General features: G+C 53.0%; 1 protein-coding gene across 4 annotated transcripts in view; it reads right to left on the reverse strand.

Moving 5' to 3' along the window:
- The window catches only part of ZNF512B (zinc finger protein 512B), a 99,375-nt gene that overhangs the window by 25,468 nt on the left and 53,699 nt on the right, over positions 1-20,208 (reverse strand). For 3 of the 4 annotated variants that reach the window (XM_075901009.1, XM_075901008.1, XM_075901006.1), the window contains 6 exons: positions 19,995-20,087; positions 18,791-18,889; positions 17,368-17,538; positions 16,611-16,802; positions 5,935-6,036; positions 3,744-3,806 (listed from right to left, as the gene is read on the reverse strand). In XM_075901009.1, coding sequence (XP_075757124.1) covers positions 3,744-3,806; positions 5,935-6,036; positions 16,611-16,802; positions 17,368-17,538; positions 18,791-18,889; positions 19,995-20,087 — 720 coding nt within the window. The remainder of the gene's footprint in view (positions 1-3,743; positions 3,807-5,934; positions 6,037-16,610; positions 16,803-17,367; positions 17,539-18,790; positions 18,890-19,994; positions 20,088-20,208) is intronic. The other variant, XM_075901007.1, reaches the window with a different exon arrangement.

Consider the following 20,208-nt stretch of genomic DNA (forward strand, 5'->3'; position numbering starts at 1 on the left):
GACTATGTGGCTGTGTCCAGGCCTGTGGTTCTACTCTTTCTAGGACACAGCATATTGATACAGGCTGAGATTTCCAAAGGAGAGGAGTGGAGTTAAATGCCTGAGTCAATAGGAGTTAGGCGCCTAATTCCTTTAGGCACCTTCCTCTTTGGCACCGAACTGTGGGTTGTTTTGTATTTACTCTACGGTGTGCGAAATCATCCTGCAAGATCATCAGGATGGGAATCACTCCGTGTAAGGAGGAGTCTAAGCAAGGATGCCAGAGGCATTTATGCCCATTGCTGGACAACTGCTGGGTAGGCTAACGGCCTAGGCATTTCTCACTGGTCTGGTTATTAAGCCACGTAAGTGCCAGGCTGCTCCCATCGAGCAGTGTCTAACATCAGACTGCAACCGGCTCGGTATTAACCGGTGCGGACGGTACATCAAGCGAATGGAGGCTCTCAGACGCTTGAGCGGCATCGTAGGATGCTCCAAAGATGCGGCTATGCTTCCGGCAGCAGCTCCTGCCAAGTTTCTGGTCTTTGAGCAGCCTCCGTGGGGACCTCGTGAGGTCCCGTCAGCTGCGGGACTGCAGTTCTACAGGCCACGGAGATAGCAGCTCAGTTGCAGGGGCGTGAAACATGGGTGCGGAGGGAAGCGGAACACAGCGTTTGATTTCAAGTGGAGCGCCCCAAGGATCGGCTCTAGGGCTGGTTTTGTTCAACATCTATATTAATGACCTGGATGAGAGGATAGATTGCACCCTCAGCAAGTTTGCAGACGACACTGAGCTAGGGAGAGAGGTAGATACGTTGGAGGGCAGGGATAGGGTCCAGAGTGACCTAGACAAATTGGAGGATTGAGCCAAAAGAAATCTGATGAGATTAAAGAAGGACAAGTGCAGAGTCCTGCACTTGCGATGGAAGAATCCCAAGCATTGTCACAGACTGGGGACACAGTGGCTAAGCAGCTGTTTGGCAGAAAAGGGCCTGGGGATGACAATGGATGAGAAACTTGCTAGGAGTCAACAAGGTGCCCTTGTAGCCAAGAAAGCTGTGCATATTAGGGTGCATTAGGAGGAGCATTGCCAGCACATCTAGAGAAGTGATTATTCCCCTTTAGTCATCAGTGGTGAGACCACAGCTGGAGTATTGCATCTAGGTCTGGGCCCCCCTCTACAGAAAGGTTGTGGACACATTGGAGAGACTCCAGCAGAGGGCAACCAAAATGATGAGGGGGCTGGAGCACATGACCTAGGAGGAGAGGCTGAGGGAGTTGGGCTTATTTAGTCTGTAGAAGAGAAGAGTGAGGGGGGATTTGAGAGCAGCCTTCAACTGCCTGAAGGGAGGTTTCAAAGAGGATGGAGCGAGGCTGTTCACAGTAGTGACGGATGGCAGAACGAGGAGCAATACAGCCTGTCTCCGACTTACGAACCGGTTACGGACCAAGCAATTGGTCAGAACTCGGTTTGTTCGTAAGTCAGGCCCCATCAACTTACACGTAACCGCGCTGTTTGTAAGTGCGGATCGCGTTTGTAACTCGGGGTCCAGCATTTACGACATTTTTGGTCGTTACTGCGAACAGTCCTAAGTCGACTGTTTGCAACTCGGGGACCGGCTGTAGTCTCAAATTACAATGGGGGAGGTCTAGGTTGGCTATTAGGAAAAACTATTTCCCTAGGAGGGTGGGGAAGCACTGGGATGGGTTCCCTAGGCAGGGGGTGGACTCTCCATCCCTAGATGTTTTGGGGGTCCCAGCTTGACAAAGTCCTGGCTGGGTTGATTATGTGGGGTTGGTCCTGCTTTGGGCAGGGGGCTGGACTCGGTGACTCCTGAGGTCTCTTCCAGTCCTGGGATTCTAGGATTCTCTGATTCTTGGCCTCTTGGTCGGCGGCTGCACATCAAATGGCAGGACCAGGCCAGGCAGCTCTATTGGAAGGCGAACCCAGCAACTGCCTCCCTCAGCAGGGCTGGGTTTTGGCAGCTTGCCTGGTAGGGATGAATTCTTCCAATGGAAGACCGATGAATTCCAAGGGGCGCCCAACCAGCAATCACAGGGGCCACCAAAGCTTTGGTGGCACGACAGGACTGCCAGGGAGGGGCACAAACTGAAGAGACGACCAGACCGCTGAACGCCCTGGGCCAAAGCTTGAGCGAGGCAATGCTCCCTCTGCACGGAGGCCACGTCTCTTTGGGACTGGCCATGATGTTGATGACATCGTATCAGGCTAGAGGAAGGATCGTGGCTGCATGACTTCAGTGGCCAGGCAGGAATACCTGGAGCAGTGGTGAGGCACCTGTGGCCCACTGGGGTTCTCTGTGCGGCCCACGAGACATTTTGTTCACTGTTGCCCATGCCAGAGTCTGCTGGTTTTCATCCACATAGTTGTGTTCCCGCCGGTCTTACTACTGTGGCACCCACGTAAAGCCAGGACACATGCCATGAGGTGGGCGCTGCCTGCACACAGTGTTGGGAGAGCCGGGTGCTCCCTCTGCGGCCCGTCACGGCGCTACCACAGTTCAATCGGCACAGCCCACAAATCCTAGGTACGCAAGTGCACTTAGCAAAACTGCCTTGTCCCGGGATCTTGGTTACGACCATCTTGCAGCCCACTGAGGGTACGTCTAGACTACAGGCTTTGTCGACAGATACTGTTGAAAAGGAGCGTCTAGACTACAGCCAGTTATGTCGACAAAGCAAGCCGCTTTTTCGACGGAGAGTGTAGATGCTCTCTTATGAAAAAGCACAGTGTGAATGCAATAGCGCCTTTTTTCAAATGAGGTTTACCCCCGTCGACAAAAATGCTGCGTTCTGTCGACTTACTGTCGGTGGAATGCGGCGGTAGCGTAGACGCAGGGATAGTTTTCTCAACAAGAGTCCACTTTTGTCGACAAAACCCTGTAGACTAGACACGCCCTGAGATGAAGAAGGGCCACTCGCGCGACCCACTCACTCGCCTAGGTTGCCCCTCGCTACCTGAAGCAAGCAGCCAGCCAGGTCTTGCGTGCGAGTACATCCCTGAGGCGGGAGGCGGGCCACGCCGGTCCCAACTCCGGGGGTGGACTTTGGCTCCCCATCCCCAGCACACTGGCGTGAAAGGGTTAATGAGTCGGCTGCCACCATCCCCGGTTCAGGGGACTTGGTCTAAGTGAGATGTGGAGACTTTTACTTCCCGTTCCAACCTGGCGGCGGGGGCCAAGAGTGCTAGCACCACAAGGCGGCCTGTGAGAAGGGCTGGTGCGCTCCCTCCAGCTCACAGAGGTCAGGTGACAACGTAGGAACTAGCTGCGAGGAATGGGTACAATTCCCCCTGCGCTGGTCCTGTACAAGGACCGTGGGCTCCTTCGGGGTTCGGGGAGCGCCTGGCCTCCTGCCGGATCACTTTGTGGGATGGTTTTCATCCATCCGGCTCTACCAGGTATCACGTCTCTGGTTTCAGTCAGCGTGAGGCGGGCACCCCTCTCCTCACCTCCACGGGGGCCCTCGGGGGCTGTGCTAAAGCGAGCGAGCGGGGCGGTGCTGGAAAGCGTTCGTCAGCATGGCTGGCATGGTAGAGGAGCAGAGGATTTGGCTCCCCGTGGCATCAGCCTGTCCCAAGGACCTAACGCAAGAAATAGCTCAAAAAAACCCTCTGAATTACTTCTTATCGTGGGCCATTTCCCCCTAACGTGCGGGAGAACGAGAGAAAAGACCCCCCCCACCCCAAACAGATATACTAGCCAAAGGGCAGAGATCCTAGACCCTTTTTCAGGCAAACCTACCTTGTTGCAGTTAGCCAGGTGGGCTTTCAGGCCAGAAACGCTGGAATAGATGGCTTCACAGCTCTGCCGAGAGAAAGAAAGAGGCAGAGAGGGTAGCAACTTGCTCCCGGGCTTTTTAGATTTCATGGACTGCCGCCCACCATCCCCAGGAGGTCGCTTTTGATTGCCGGCCCTGGATAATCAACGGGAGGTTAATTTTCTGGGTGATACATGGGGATGAAGCCGCACGTTTCCTATTAGTGCTAATGGGAGTCATGTGGTTCAGTCCTTCTGCCCCAGGGCTGAAAAACGTATCCCTAAACGTCTCCGTGAAAAATGTACGTTCTCTAGGGCTTGGGAGGCCCGGCTGAGCTCCCGGAGTTCTGGCTGCAGCCGCAGAAGCTCCAAGCAGAGAGGCTAATTATCCAGGCAGTTGCATAATCAGCTTCTGAGCAACATCTCTTCTAAGTGCATGTCTCTGACACTAATTAGCTAACATGTCTCACCCTGCTGACGCCCTAGTTTTAAGAGCCCCATTAGCAAGCCTTCGTTCCGGGTGATAAATCAATGGCTCAGGAAGAAGGGCGCAGTTTCTCATCCAGAGGAAAGTTAGGCAAATCCTGAGTTTCAAAAGAGGTTAGTGCATGCCCAGAATGCACGCCCCTCATCTGCGGGGCTTTTCCTGTGCGCCCAACTGGGCATCTGTGCGTGCCAACGGCTAACCTTTGTTAGCTGCACACTCTGTTATCGGAGCTGCAAAATCAGTGACTGTAGTCACCGCCAGCTAAGAGATTTAAAACTCAAGACCTGACTTCCTCTAATAAGAGACAGTCTGGGAAACATGGGCCCTGGCTGAAAAGAGACTTTCTAGTAGGGATGTTAACAAGCAGTTAATTAGCTAACTGTGTTACCTGTCACCAATTTTGTGGTTCCACGCTGCGGGCTCTGCAGTATAAAGCTTATACCGAAGGGCCCACAACGCAGGGAGGCAGCCAGCTCCCTGGGAGCTGGTGCATGCTGGAAACTGGCTTTTAAGCTGGCTCCCGACATGCACCGGCTCCTGCCTGCTCTCCACTCCCAGGGAGCTGGCTGCTGCCCCACGCTGCTGCCTTTCTATCAAAGGCAGCAGCATGGGGTGGCAGCCGGCTTTCCTGGGAGCCAGTGTGTGCCGGGAGCTGGCTTTTAAGCTCCCATCTGCTGCCCAGCTGCTGAGGAGCTGGCTGTTTCCTCATGCTGCTGTCTCTGATACAGAGGCAGCAGTGCGGGGTGGCAGCCCGCTCCCAGGGAGCTGGCTGCTGCTCTGAGCCACAGGAGTGGGGCTGGGAGCTGGTGTGTAACCGTTACAGTAACCGATAAGCATGCGCTTAACTGCTTACACGGTGACACTCTTACATCCCTGCAGCCTTTATTCAGGCAAAACTCCCCAGGACTTCAAAAAGCAGCTCCCAGAACCCAAACCCTGAAATCCTTAGGAAGCTCCCTCTGCACCGCGGCTTTAGCTTATTCACAGATCTCTCCCCTTGGAACAACGAGCCAGCGAGTCCCAGTTCCACTCTCTAGCCCAGGGCCGGGGAACCTTTTTTGGGTTGGGGGCTACTGACCCCCAGAAAAATCAGTCGGGGGCCGCACACAAGTGAGAAGCAAAAAAAACCAAACAAAAAACCCCAGACGTGGCCCTGGACTAAGAAGGAGAACGACACTCCCCACATTCCCCTTGCACACCAGCCTTGGGGGGCCAGGCTAGTAGATTTTGTGTGCTCCAGCCCTGTGGGTGGGCGGGCGGCTGAGCATTGGAGTTTCCCAATGCTGACCCTCAGGGGATGGATCCAGGCAAGCTGGGGGCCGGATGTGGCCCCCTGGCCTGCGCTTTCCCACCCCTGCACTAGCCTCTCCCTAGCCATTATGTCCAGCAGTATGATCACATCATCGAACGGCACAGTGACTGGGCGCGCTTCAAACAGTCATCAAGGCAACTAAAAAGAAAACTAGAAAAAATCTCTCTGCAGGCCAGACCCTGAGGCCTTTACTCGGGCTGCACGTCAATCCCGTCCCCGGGAGTTTTGCCTAAGTACAGACTGAACAGAAACAAGAGCCAAACGGCAGCATTCAGTTCAGAGGTTTCCCCATGGAGAAGTCCCTCCGCCCGAACGTTCCAGCTGGGGGGGTATCCTTGGAAAATCCCGCCCGTTATATGCAGAGAGAACGTCCTTACGTTATTGGGGCAGCTGATGTGTCCTTTCTCCTTCACCTCATTCTTCCAGGTTTCCAAGAGCCCCGGATTCAAGTTCGGAAGCCCCGGCCGGGTGTAATTGAGCTGCCAAACAATAGAACGTGATTAGCACCAGCCCTCCGTGCCTTTGAACGGGTTCCACCCCCTGCAGAGGTGAATCAGGGCTGAAAAACTAGTTTGGAGGTTTCAGCCAAGTCCTTACTACACACGTCACCCACCCCACGGAGCATGCTGACCGCAATCCACCGGGAGAGGGGGTCTCTGCTCTGGCGTGGCCAGGGATTAGGAATGAAAGGGAGGCTAGCAAAGGAATATGACAGACTAGTGTGGGAGAAATTGACAATGCTACAGCCAGTGCCAACCAGCCCGATTGGAAACAGCTGTTTTCCAAAGACAAAGTTAGCTGGCCTGGAGTCGGATCTCCCATTGACTTTGGTGGGGGCTGTCCTGGGACCAACATTTCCACTGTGTGGTGCCAGAGATGCCCCTATGGCATTGCTGCACTTCCCAACCAATGAATAAACAACCCTCTATCCTTGGGACGGGCTGTGAGGTCGAACTTTCAACAGCCTCCATGGCTTCCATCCACTGATCAACAGGACTATTCCACTAAACAATGAAAGACTTTGTCTCGGTCTGCTTTTTCTGGCGTGGCCTCTTGTTCCAAGTGCTTTTCATTACAGCTTTATTAGTAACTTTGGGGCCTAACATAATGGGCCAGCTCTTCACTGCAGACCCAATCACGGCCACGGGCAGTTTCTGTGCTGTGCTCTCGCGTGTGCATATGTTGGCTTCCGTTTGCAGGGAAATGGCCACACTACGGCATGCTTCCTTAGCGCGCTGTGCTGTGGCCGTGGCTTGCAGCCACGAGCCTGTGCATACCGTAACGGGCTAGCCACACGTGCAGTCGCTGCGACTGTTGCAATTGTGCACGCACTTTTGTGTGAGGAACTGCAGTCCGGTTCATGAAACCGTGGACCGGTGGATTCCGGCTCTGTGAATTCTGCCAGCTGAGCTCGCAAGCGCTAATGCACAAATAAACTGAGGCTGCATAAGAACAGGCCAAGTTTGGAAAGTGTTCCCCAAAGGAATTCCGGCTCACGCTTTCTAACAGAATTGGGAGTTGACCGTCCACATTTCTTTCCCGTCTGGGAATTGTCGGAACATGCTGAGTTTGCTTTCTTCCACCTGGGACGAGTGGCTCTGAAACACGGGATGCTGAGAAAAGGGATGCCCGTCTACTACCCAAGTTCTGTCCTCAAACTCAGGCCTTTCCCTGCCAATCAAAGCTAATTGAAAAACAAAACGAGTCGCCCTGTGGCGCCCGAGAGACTAACAAATCTATACAGAGGAGCGTGAGCTTTCGTGGGCAAAACCCACTTCTTCGGTTGCGTGCGAAGCAGGTTCTGCCCACGAAAGCTCACAATGCTGGAGATATATTTGTGTTCATCTCTAAGGTGCCACAGGACCACCCCTTGTTTTGAAAGTTACAGACCCACACGGCTCCCCCGCTGAGACTGAAAAATGAAGCCACATCTCAGAGCAGACCATTTAAAGGCCACCGAGAGAAACGTGGGGCTCTGTAAAAGGCCACAACCAGGCCTGCTGACAGCAGGACAGAGAGGGAAATTGCCCTGGGGTCGGGCAATTCAAAGGGCCCGAGGCTCCTGGCCACCGTTGCTACTTGCTGCTGGAGCACTGCATGATCGGGACGGCGCTCAGGGCTGGGAGGGGGGAGCACCGTGCTCTGTGCAGCTCTGAAGATGGCGGGGGGCCAGTGCGGCGCGCTCCAGGCAGAGGGCTGGCTGCCCCGCCCCAAGGCCCCTCCCTCAATAAACAGCACACACGAACCCTAATAGCAACTGGGTATGGAGCCAGCGGCTGCCTGTCCCCACAGCCTCACAAGGGGGGCTGAGAGTCAGACCTCTCTCCCCTATTGCTCCAGCTTCTCAGCTCTTGAGAGAATTCAGCGCTACACCAACTTGCAAAGCCCACGTTTCCCTTCCCCCCGCCCTCCCCAGAGCACTGCGGTTCCAGAAACATCAGAATCATCTTTATGTCTCTATTAAAAAGCAGCCTCGGGCCTGGAATATTTTATGTCCCCCCCCCCCATTTCTTTTCTCAAACGGCCTGTACGTAAAAATCGTCCTGGCCAAATCATTAAACAGTTACAACTGTATTTGGCTAAAGCCCATCATCATTTCAGGGAGTGGGGTGGGAAGGCTTTTTGACGGACGGTTGTATTTAATTAGCTTTCCTACTTCAGCCCTCTGCCTCTAGACAGCTCTCCTTCCCTGAAATACACCAGAACAAATCAAACCCACGCTGACTACCCAAGCCAGCACCAGCAAACTGCAAATCCATTGAGCTTTATGAGTCAGAGAGGTAAGACACGGTTCTTTAATCACATACTGTCTTTGTAGAGCAAAACCTCAGAGAAAGACAGAGTGACGAGGTAATTCGCCTTTGGAGATGTAGGTCCAGAGCTAGTTTGAGTTACAAGCATAAGAAGTTTGAGTCTCAGCTTAATTCCTTAAATCGGCTTTTGTGCACAACCCCTGTTATTTGGGAGAGGCTGGTACCAGCATAAGAATGGCCAGACTGGGTCAGACCAAAAGTCCATCTAGCCCAGTGTCCTGTCTGCTGACCGCGGCCAATGCCAGATGTCCCAGAGGGAGTGAACAGAACAGGGAATCATCCAGTGATCCCTCCCGTCAGCCATTCCAAGCCTCTGACAAACAGAGGCTAGGGACACCATTCCTGCCTATCCTAGCTCATACGTATTGATGGGCCTAACCTCCATTAATTTATCTAATTCTTTTTTGAACCCTGTTAAAATCCTGGTTTCACAACATCCTCTGGCAAGGAGTTCCACAGGTTGACTGTGCACTGCATGAAGAAAAACTTCCTTCCGTTTGTTCTAAACCTGCTACCTATTAAGGACACTTGCATCCTGTGTCCTAAACTCATTCCTGGGTTTGTTGGAAAATCCAAACCCAGATTTGAATTTTGTCCCTTGGCTTTATAATAGGCCAAGGCAAATGGCCGTTTCTACACAGGCCTGGATTTCAGAGTAAGTCCAGGTCTGAACTTGTCATAATGCTTCTTTCAGTCAAAGGCGAGAAGTAGAAGTTTGTTGCTACCTATCAACGGATGCACTGAGGGGGCCTGAGGCGTTTCCTCCTTGCTGATGCATTTCAGCCTTGATTGGTGCAAGAACATCACCCCTCCGTCCTCCAAAGAGATAGCCACTGGTCAGTGGTGCGCACAGATACTCACAAGAGGCTAGGGGAAGACCAACCAATTCACTGTAACTAGGATTTGAACCTCTAGTTCCAGGGGTGAACGGGGCTTGTTCACTAAATCCAGCATTGCCAATGCTCCAGGATTGTCCAGGAGTCTCTAGCACTTAAAGACTAAACTTTAATTAAAGATGATGTCATGTGAGGAAACGGCCAGGAAAACCCTAATATGGGCAACCCGAGGTAGGCCACCCTCCCCAGCCGAAAAGCCGCAATGTTTACAGCAAGTTTTCATCACGGCGTTGAGGAAGCCAGGGAACACGGTGCAAGAACAGGTCAGAAGCATTCTTGGCAGGCGCATCCAGCAACGCCACATAAGTGAGTCCCAGTTTAGCTCCCTAAAGACCAGAACTGACACCAGAGAGGAACAGAGCTAGGGTGGCGGAGTCCCTGGCTGAGGTAAGGTGCATTAAATCTACAGGTTGGACCTCCCTGGTCTGGAACCGTTGGGACCTGAGTGGTCCTAAATGAGAGATTTTGCTGGACCAGGGAAGGTCCTTTCTGGCTCCCTTGTTATTGGCTCCCCAGCCCGGCCTGGCCTCCCAGCTGGCTCTCCACCTGCTACCAGCCCCACTGCCCTGCCATGGCAGCCTGTGGTTCCGCCACTGGGGCTCCTAGAAGCACCCACATTGGCCCCACTAGCCTGTGGTCCCACCACCAGGACTCCTGGTCCTGCCACGACAGACCACTGCTCAGCCACTGGGGCTCTCGGCCCTTCCCACCCTGCTGTGGCTGCCCGTGGCCCTGCCACAGGGGCTCCTGGCTCCACAAAAGCAGACCACTGCCTTACCTGGGCCCATTGGTGTTCCAGCCACCCTGCCACTGGCTTAGCCGGACTCCTGCTGTAGGGCTTCTGGTCACTGACCCCGCTGCAGTCTGGATGGCCGGGTTCCCAGCCCCTGCCTCTGGTCTTCCACCAGGATTCTCTGGTCCAGTAACATCCGTGGCCTGCATGTTGCCAGACCAGAGAGTCCTGGTTGAGGGAGGTTCAACTTGTACAACAGGGGAGTTGCTTTGGGCTGGCTGTACGGGGAACTGCTCTTCTGAGTAACACCGGTCCACTGAGGGGAGGCACCAAACCATGAAACAGATCCGCTATCACCTTGCCTCTTGTTCCTTCTGCTCCAGAGAGGCAGCCTGGCGCGATTTCGTCCCTCCCCAGCACGAAGGCAAGGGCAAGCCTCACTCCGGAGCCTGGAGCGGGAGCGAATGAAGTCCACGTCTGCACAGTAGTGAAGTGATGTGTGACGGCGCATTGGGGTTTTCCCGTCTCCTGCACCCCCGTAATGGCACGAACAGACTCCACCAGCCAGTAGAATGGAGGGAGTTTATTGCTTCTCCAGGATACAGCACAGCACAGGTGTAATCTGGTTACAGGGCAGGACTAGGATGCCTCAGCCCCCTTTGAGATGGGGGAGACTAGGCCCCTAAATTCCAGCCCCTTCCCCTAGGCTGTCTCCTCCATGCTCCCAGACAGAAAGTAACCCACTCACTTCCAGCCCTGCCCCCATCCAGGGCTCCACTCCCCTTCTTCCCATTGTTCCGCTCCCTCAGAGATAACTGGTCAGACAAGTTCGAAGCCCCCTTGCATAATGACTCATCCCTTGCCCGGCTGGGCCGTGCTGCAGCCAGCAGCCAGTGGAGGTCACTCACAACCCACTGCCTAGCATAGCAACCAGCAAGGTACCCCCACTACGTCACATGATGCCCCTTCCTGGCTGCGTTAGGCTTCTTACGGCCCACCAGTGTCGGAGGAAGGTTCAAGGAGAAATCTGTACAACGTCTTCCTAGAGCTTCCCGAGAACGGCCTTCCAAGCGTGAGGTATCCGGCAGCCGCCTTGTGCGGAACACGGCGTCTCGTGCAGCTTATCAAGACTGTGGGTGAGAAAACAGGGCTCCGGTCGATATTGAGGGCTTGCTTCACGTTGAAGTGCGGCATGGGATCCTTGGCGGGATGGTTTTTCTTTAGTGCCATCGCTTTGGTTAGAAGGAGCTTGTTAAATTGCCTCAGAGCCATTATAACCAGCCCCACCTGCAGGATTTGAACGTAGGTTCTCAGCTCTAGAGCAGCCCGTTACTACAGGCGCTACGGGGGAACGTCAGTCAGCCGGGAGCGGTAGATGTTTGTTACCTCCTGGGTGGGCTCGCCCCAAGAAGGGAACGTGACTCATACTGAGCACGCAATACACCTGGGTTACAAATACGTCCACTTCCACTGGGGCTTGAAGCTTGTGGAGCATCAGGCAGGGGACCTGAGAGACCTGAACGGTTCTTCTAAGAGATAAAAGGTTGGCGGTGAGTCATTCTGCAACTGGGACACATCCACCTTCTCTTGGGATTTAAACTTGGCTCCCAACACTGTCAGACGCCGCCCTCAAAGGGGGAGAGGTGGGAGATGTTGCCTTTTTCAAGGGCACTTTCCCTCCCAATGCTGCGGAAGTGGTGGGTAACATCCTGGGAATTCTGAAGGGGCAGGGATGGAGGGGGACAAGTTCTCCAGAAAAGGGCAAAGATCTGGCACTGACCTTTATGAAGGGGCATAAGGCCTTAGACGCCCAAAACCGGGGGCATCTAATGCCCTTATGACCCTTGAAAATGGCAGCCCGTCTAGACTAGAGAGCATTTATTGCTATGGCTGTGCTGCAATTTTCCCGCCAGTGGAAATGCAGCTGATCCGCAGTACGGCCCAGACCGCTGCACCAAACAAAATAAGCGACGTACAAAAGGGCTTTTTTGCCATACGAATGTGTCTACCTACACTTGGGCTTTAGCCGGCAGTGCTGTCAGTTACAGGAGGGATTCCTTCACCCTCCTGACTTAACAATGCCAACAAAACTTAAGGGTAGACCGGGCCTGCGTGAAGTGAGCCAGTTTGGTGGGGGAAAAGGTAATTAAGAACATAAGAACGGCCATACTGGGTCAGACCAAAGGTCCTTCCAGCCCAGTACCCTGTCTGCCCACAGTGGCCAATGCCAGGTGTCCCAGAGGGAGTGAATCGAACAGATAATGATCAAGCGATCTCTCTCCTGCTATCCGTCTCCACCCTCTGACAAACAGAGGCTAGGGACACTATTCCTTACCCATCCTGGCTAATAGCCATTAATGGACTTAACCTCCAGGAATTTATCTAGTTCTCTTTTAAACCCTGTTATAGTCCTAGCCTTCACAACCTCCTTAGGCAAGGAGTTCCACAGATTGACTATGCGCTGTGTGAAGAAGAATTTCCTTTTATTTGTTTTAAACCTGCTGCCCATTAGTTTCATTTGGTGGCCCCTAGTTCTTATATTATGGGAACAAATAAATAACGTTTCCTTATTCACTTTCTCCTCACCACTCATGATTTTATAGACCTCTATCATATCCCCCCTCAGTCTCCTCTTTTTCAAGCTAAAAAGTCCTAGTCTCTTTAATCTCTCCTTATATGGGACCTGTTCCAAACCCCTAATCATTTTAGTTGCCCTTCTCTAAACTTTTCTAATGCCAGTATATCTTTTTAGTGATGAGGCGACCACATCTGTACGCAGTATTCAAGATGTGGGTGTACCATGGATTTATATAAGGGCAATAAGATATTCTCTGTGGGTATGTCTACACTACCCTCCTAATTCGAACTAGGAGGGTAATGTAGGCATACCGCACTTGCAAATGAAGCCCGGGATTTGAATTTCCCGGGCTTCATTTGCATAAGCCGGGAGCCGCCATTTTTAAATCCCGGCTGGTTCGAACCCTGTGCCGCGCGGCTACCCGTGGCACGAACTAGGTAGTTCGGACTCGGCTTCCTAGTTCGAACTACCGTTAATCCTCATTCCACGAGGAGTAACGGTAGTTCAAACTAGGAAGCCGAGTCCGAACTACCTAGTTCATGCCGCGTGTAGCCGCGCGGCACGGGGTTTGTACCAGCCGGGATTTAAAAATGGCGGCGCCCGTCTTATGCAAATGAAGCCCGGGAAATTCAAATCCCGGGCTTCATTTGCAAGTGTGGTATGCCTACATTACCCCGCTAGTTCGAACTAGCGGGGTAGTGTAGACATACCCTGTCTTATTCTCTAAGGGTATGTCTACACTACCCCGCTAGTTCGAACTAGCGGGGGTAATGTAGTCATCCGCAGTTGCAAATGAAGCCCGGGATTTGAATTTCTCGTGCTTCATTTGCATGAAGACGGCCGGCGCCATTTTTAAATGCCGGCTAGTTCGAACCCTGTGCCGCGTGGCTACACGCGGCACCGAGTAGCTAGTTCGGATTAGGCTTCTAATCCAAACTAGCTGTACTCCTCGTGGAAGCCTAATCCGAACTAGCTACTCCGTGCCGCGTGTAGCCGCATGGCACGGGGTTCGAACTAGCCGGCATTTAAAAATGGCGCCGGCCGGCTTCATGCAAATGAAGCCCGGGAAATTCAAATCCCAGGCTTCATTTGCAACTGCGAATGACTACATTACCCCCGCTAGTTTGAACTAGCGGGGTAGTGTAGACTTACCCTCTCCCTTTTTTAATGATTCCTAACATCCTGTTCGTTTTTTTGACTGCCGCTGTGCACTGAGTGGATGTCTTCAGAGAACTATCCACGATGACTCTGGAAGGAAAAATAAAAAGCGAAACCAGGTAGAGCCTTGCGGGGTATTTTAAAGTCAGTCAAACTCTATCGGCAGCCTGATGAGGAACCTCCTGCCTCTTTTGCAGCTCTTCATTTTGCCAGCGGATAGGGCGTATGAATTTACTTTTGTGAAAAGACGAGTTGTTGAGGCAACAGGGCCCTTTTGGCAACACACTCCGGGCTTTCTGAGGAAAAAAATTCATCTTTTGTCATCTTGACCCTACCTCAAAGTCAAGGAGTGAGTTGCCCATAATAACAACCGCCTGGATACGTCAGCTTGCAGTCAGACCTCTCGAGTTCACTGACCCTTCTTTGGAGCCTTGAATCTGGATTAAAACCTATGTTCAGGCAAAGGATTAACGAGAAGTGACTTTCCCACAAGGGGCTGACATCAGGGTTTTGGCTAAGAACATGGGGGAGGATGTTATGACTCTTTATGCAGTGTACTCAGCGTTCGTACAGTCCTGCGAATGACCTTTATTTCAGAAATCATAGCACTTGGGGACCGAGTTCAGAGCAATCAGAAAAGAATTTCACAGCCCTGTAGCCTGGTTAAAGGCCCGGGTACCCCCCCTCCCCCCTCCTGCCCCGCCATGCCCCAAACAAAAAATGCCAAAGCAGGAACTAGACTCTGGTGGAGAGGGGCCAATGGAGCACCTTAAGAACTCAAATGCAGATCTGAATTCTACAGCTGGCCTCCGGACTCTATGGTGAACTGCCCTCAAACCCTGCTCCCCAAACCCTGGGAAAGCCTGGATCCAGATTCAAACCCAGTTCTAGTGGAACAGGGATCTGACCATCCCAGTAGCTGAGCACCGCCTGTGTGGCAGGAGGCACCGTTGCTTCCCCCGGACGTCGAAGGGAGGTGGGGCGCTCAGCATTTCACAGGAGGGGGTGCCAGCTGCAGCTTGAAATGTCCCCATAAATGCCCGCTCCCCTTCAAGGCCCCTTGAAAAATTCGTTTTGTCCCTTAATAGAGGGCTGTAGCTCCTGTCCCTGTTATTCAGATGTGGGAAAGTATTAATCTCTCTCGGTATAAAAAAATGTTTTCCCTGTGGGACGACAGAGTGATGTCATCACGTCAATCTGTGTCCTGCCTGCCCCCTCCCTCCCCCTTTCCCCCTCCCCTTTCCCCAGCGCTCAGCAACCGGGTCCTGCCCGATGGCTGGGAGGAAGGGCGGAGGAGAGCAAGGGCTGGGCTGACATCGGCCCAGCGCCTGGGGGACGAGGGGGCAGGCCAGGGCTGCTACACTTGGCCTGGCCCTCCTGGTAGCTGGAGGGAAAGCCAGGGCTGTCTACCCCCAGAGAGAGGGGGGTTGGTGGGTGTAGGAAGCAGGGGCACAGCCCCCTAGGAAACTCTAAAAATGAAAATGCCTTAAATAAAAAAGGAACATTATTTCTAGGGGTATGTCTACACTACCACCCTAGTTCGAACTAGGGTGGTAATGTAGGCAACCGGAGTTGCAAATGAAGCCCGGGATTTGAATTTCCCGGGCTTCATTTGCATAAAGCCGGGCGCCGCCATTTGTAAATGTCCGCTAGTGCCGACTCCGTGCCGTGCGGCTACACGCGGCACGGACTAGGTAGTTCGGACTAGGAAGCCTTGACCCTACCTCATGAACCTAGGAAGCCTAGTCCGAACTACCTAGTCCGTGCCGCGTGTAGCCGCGTGGCACGGAGTCCGCACTAGCGGACATTTAAAAATGGCGGCACCCGGATTTATGCAAATGAAGCCCGGGAAATTCAAATCCCGGGCTTCATTTGCAACTCCGGTTGCCTACATTACCACCCTAGTTCGAACTAGGGTGGTAGTGTAGACATACCCTAGGGGAAGTTACTCCCCTTCTTAATATGGGTTTGTACAGCACCTAGCACCCTGAGGTTTCGGTTCATGATTGGGCCCTTCCGAGGTGATATGCCAACACAAATCACCATCACCAGCGTACCCCGTAAGCTGAGAGCTTAGGTGGCCGCTCAGGAGAGACTTAAATGCCTCCCAGCTGATTGGCAGCACGGCCACAGTCTCCCACAGCTGGCAGCATCCGCATATGCCTTGGTGCACAAAACAAAATGTATTCCACACATGGATGGAAAAAATTTGAGAGAATATTAAGAGTTCAAGCAGAGAAATACAGGGAGAGAAGGGAAACTTGGCTGGGTGGCAGGAACAAGAAAGCCTAAGACAGAGTAGTGAAAGACAGTGAGCTGAATGCTTCTCGCACCCGCTCGCTCAGCAACAGTCTGAAAAGCATCTGGCAAAAAAAAAAAAATCCACTTTCAAGGTCAGCGAAAAAGTTCAATTGTTCAGTAAAAATATTCAAACCCAAACAAAACTTTTATTCCAATTGTTTTTGCCTTTTGCTGAAAAATCTAATGGATGCTGGCAAAACTAAACGTTTCAACCACACAAGATTTCAGCCGCCTCTCGCAATCAAACTTCCAGGCTTACGGCTCAGCTCAAACACCGAGTATAAAACCGAATGGCCCAGGGTGCCTTCCAGCGAATCCCAGTTGGCCTCTACAGGAATCCTAGAACACTAGATCTGGAAGGGACTTAGAGAAATCATCAAGTCCAGGCCCCTGCCCTCACGGCAGGACCAAGCACCCTACATCCCTGACAGGTGTCTGTCCAACCTGCTCTCAAATATCTCCAGTGGCCACCCCAGCTATCAGGCCGGTTCCCTGACACATCCAGGTGTGTACAACACCCCAGTGTCTCCCCTCCCCCCTCGCATAACGACAGGAAAAAATCCGGAGTTCTTACGCGCTTCGTTTCAGGTACCAGGTCGTCCTTCATCCGTCGTTTGGTCCAGTCTTTGGCCAGCTCATCCTCAGCGATCTCCTGCAGGTGGAAGACGGCTACTTGGGCTGACGTGCGCCGGATTCTGCCACTAGGAGTCCTTTCAAAATCTTCTACGGGGCTGGCCTCCGGCTTGACCTCTGGCTCTTCCAGCGGCTGAAATATAGAAATGGCGAAGAAAGAGAATGGCTAACGGCTGGAGCGCAGCTAGAGCGCACTCCCTCCCACTAGAGCGCAGCTCCCTCCGCAACAGTGCTCGCAGTCTTAACTTCCGGGGGAGCTGGTCTTTTAACCCAAGCCCTGTCCCCACATATGTCAGCGTCTCAGGCTGTGTTTAGACTACATCCTTCCTTCGAAAGAGGGATGTATACGAGCCCGATCGAAAGTGCAAATGAAGCACAGATTTAAATATCCTGCACTTCATTTGCATATTCACGTCCAATCTCCGTTTCAAAAAGGGTATTTCAAAAGTGAAACCGTGGTCTAGACATGCTTCTTTCAACTCGGGAACTTTTCCCACCTCTCCAGCCTAAGTTTCAAGAAGTCAGGGATGGTTTGGGCTTCAATGAGACAACAGTTTCCTGCTGCCCTCTGAACATAACACAGGTGAGGGAGAGTGTGCGTGGGGGTGTGTGCGCGCATGCGTGCACACTGATCATGTTGTCTGTGAATGTGATCAAAGATGCAGGCTTTCACCCTCAGCCTCGTGCGTGGGTCTCACCGTAGACGTGTGCTCCGACCGCACGTGGTAGTCATGTCCCGCCTTGGATTTGTACTTCTTCCCGCAGTGTGGGCAGCTGAATATGGGCTTCTCCACTTCAGAGGGCTGCTTCCCACACCGTTTCTGGTGGTACTGGTACCCCATCAGGCTGGAGAAGTTGGCCGTGCAGCCCTTTGGTGGTGGGAACAAGAGGGTTAAGGTGAGGCGTTCACTGCCCACGGATGCGCACAGGTTGAAAGGGTCATAGGATCATCACACCAACATTTCAAGGAGGCATCATCCACCGGGCTGTTCTGCACCTCCATGGCATGGACCCTGAACATCCTCCTTTAACTCACAGGGGAGATGAGAACCACAGGGCAGCTGCACCAGGCCCACAACCTCTCCCCAGAGAGTCTAGGAGGTTTCTTACCATGCCCTTCATTTTGCACAAGGATTCTGTGCCCCAAACGCATTCTGCTCACGGCCCTGGAATGGAGCAGACATTCCTCGCTTTCTGGGGAATCCATCCTAGTTTCTGGGGGCACTGGTACCCCATCCGGCTGGATATGTTGGCCATGCAGCCAACTTCCCCAAGACCTCAGCTCTGCTAGCTGGCGCGCTCTCCCTCCCACGCCATTTGGTACCATGTGCCAAACCTGCCCAGGAATAATTCTGAGACTGGGGTTCAGAGAAACCGGGGTTCTCCAGTTGTTTACTGCACACACAATTAACGGTGCCTGCCCAATGGACGCCTTCACTCCAGAACATCCTCCAGACATCACATTTAACCTCAGACAAGCAGAAATAGAGGGGAGGAGGCTAGTTTGGGCTTGACTGGGCCACCTGTAGCACTTTGGCACTCAAAGGCGAGGACTCTCAGAACCAAGTATGACAGACCAAGTGAAACGTGTCCTCTGGGGGTGGAGAGAACAGCTGCTCATGGGAGCCAACCAGCAGAATTGGGCAAACCATTCATGGCCCGTTACTTTGGCCCTTTACCTGCTCCCAACGTGCTTGTAAATGGCTCCCTGTCCCTGTCACTTGCAGCAAGTCACTGAAGAACTTCAGGGACTCGTCACTCTTGCCCTGGAGTTTGCTCCAGCTTCCCCCGGGACTGATTAGATACGACTGGGCGCGTCGGCCCACGTGCGTTACATTTCTGGTCCCCGATGGGAGGAGACTCCTCCCTCTGGGCAGATACTTGAGTATTCCAGCTGGGATTTCTCTTTCTGTGAATATTCCTCCACCTCCCCCGCTTCCATGGTCATTCTGCCAGGAACCGTCTCGGAGGGCTCACGCTCCAAGGGGGAGCTGAGCGGAGCTGCAGCAAATTCATTTTAAACTCAGAGATGCTGCGCTACAGTCTCTGTCCATCTCCAGATCTGGGCTCTTTATTCCTTTCATCCCTTTGCAGAGCCATAGACAGGAATTGTGCTTGTACCTCATTGGGGCATTTCAGCTTCCCCATCTGCTTTAGCACTTTCCTCAGCCTTTCCCGCTCTTCCGGCTCCCCAACTCCAGCGGCTTCCTCAGGACTGGGCTGGAAACAAGGGAGGAACGGAAGCGACAGAGTCAGCCATTCACTCGTGTCCTCTGTGCCCTGAGAATGGCCACAAACTTCGGCCCCCAGGGAGTTCCCTCCCCGTCAACTCCTAGAGGAGCGTCTCGGGTTGGAAATTGTGAGCTGGCTTTTCCATCGTTTCAAGGCACACAAATGCCCTGGGAGTCCCTTGCCTAAGTTGTCTATACAGTGTTTGCAAGCCAACGGCGAATCTGAAAATCCACACGCAACTCGTAAGTGAAAACACCCTGCTCCGAAAACAGAGCACAGGAGACTCATTCACCACAAAAAGGCAAGTTGGACTTGATAAACTCGGGCTATGAAGAAAATACGATGAGGCCTTGTCCTGGCCTCTCAGACATGTACACGACCAGATTTTTAAGATGGTATCATGAGCTTTCGTGGGCACAGACCACTTCTTCAGATGACTCTGGTCATCTGAAGTGGGCTGTGCCCACGAAAGCTCATGATCCCATCTACATGTTTTGTTCGTCTAGACCGTGCTACCAGCCAGACTAACTCGGCTACCTGCTGAGGTTTCCAGATTTTTAAGAATGGCCTAAAAAAGGGGGCACCCGCCAGCTTTGGGGTGCACACATACGTTCAACGGCAAACCGCCTCGCTGCATGCACTGGCTAGACTTTGTGGGAGGTTAAACGTGATTCCTGAAACTGCAAGCCCAATTTTGGAGTCAGAGTTTAGGCGCTTTGGAAAATTTGGCTCATTGAGTGTTCCTCCATTGTGTAATGTTAGTCTTTGCTGGCCATGCCCTGACTCACTGAGTCCAGTGGGTGTCCTTCCTGTGCACGTGGATAGAGGCTGTGTGTTAAGGACTGGTAGTCTTTGCCCAGGGGAGGGCCAGGGCAGGAGAAGGAGGGTGCATTGCCAGTCTGGATTGAGGTACATGGTAGGTGCTGTATGTGGGATGCTGGAAAGCCAAAGCTTCGGGTCCCTTGTTTTCATCCGCATCAAATGTCCCATTTCCAAAAAACCCCAAACTGTTTATCCATCTTCTTCCCTGCCTCTCCCGGCGCAAGCCGCCGAGCAGAAGCTGGAGACCGGCGCGCACTCTGGGAACTCTTACCTTGTTGACGTGCTCAGCCATGGTGTGGTAGTTGAGCCCAGCTTTGGACTTGAACTGCTTTTTGCAGCGCTGACATTTCAAGGCATCCTGCAGCTGAACAAAGTAAAGGGGAGTCACCACGCCGGCCTGTTCATGTTCCTTTTCCCAGGGTGCCTTCTGTCTCAACCAGCACTCGTCGGGCCCACGGAAGTGTAGGTGCGGGGAGAGGGTTTGG

Source organism: Pelodiscus sinensis, chromosome 18 (assembly GCF_049634645.1).
Source record: "Pelodiscus sinensis isolate JC-2024 chromosome 18, ASM4963464v1, whole genome shotgun sequence".
NCBI lineage: Eukaryota > Metazoa > Chordata > Testudines > Trionychidae > Pelodiscus > Pelodiscus sinensis.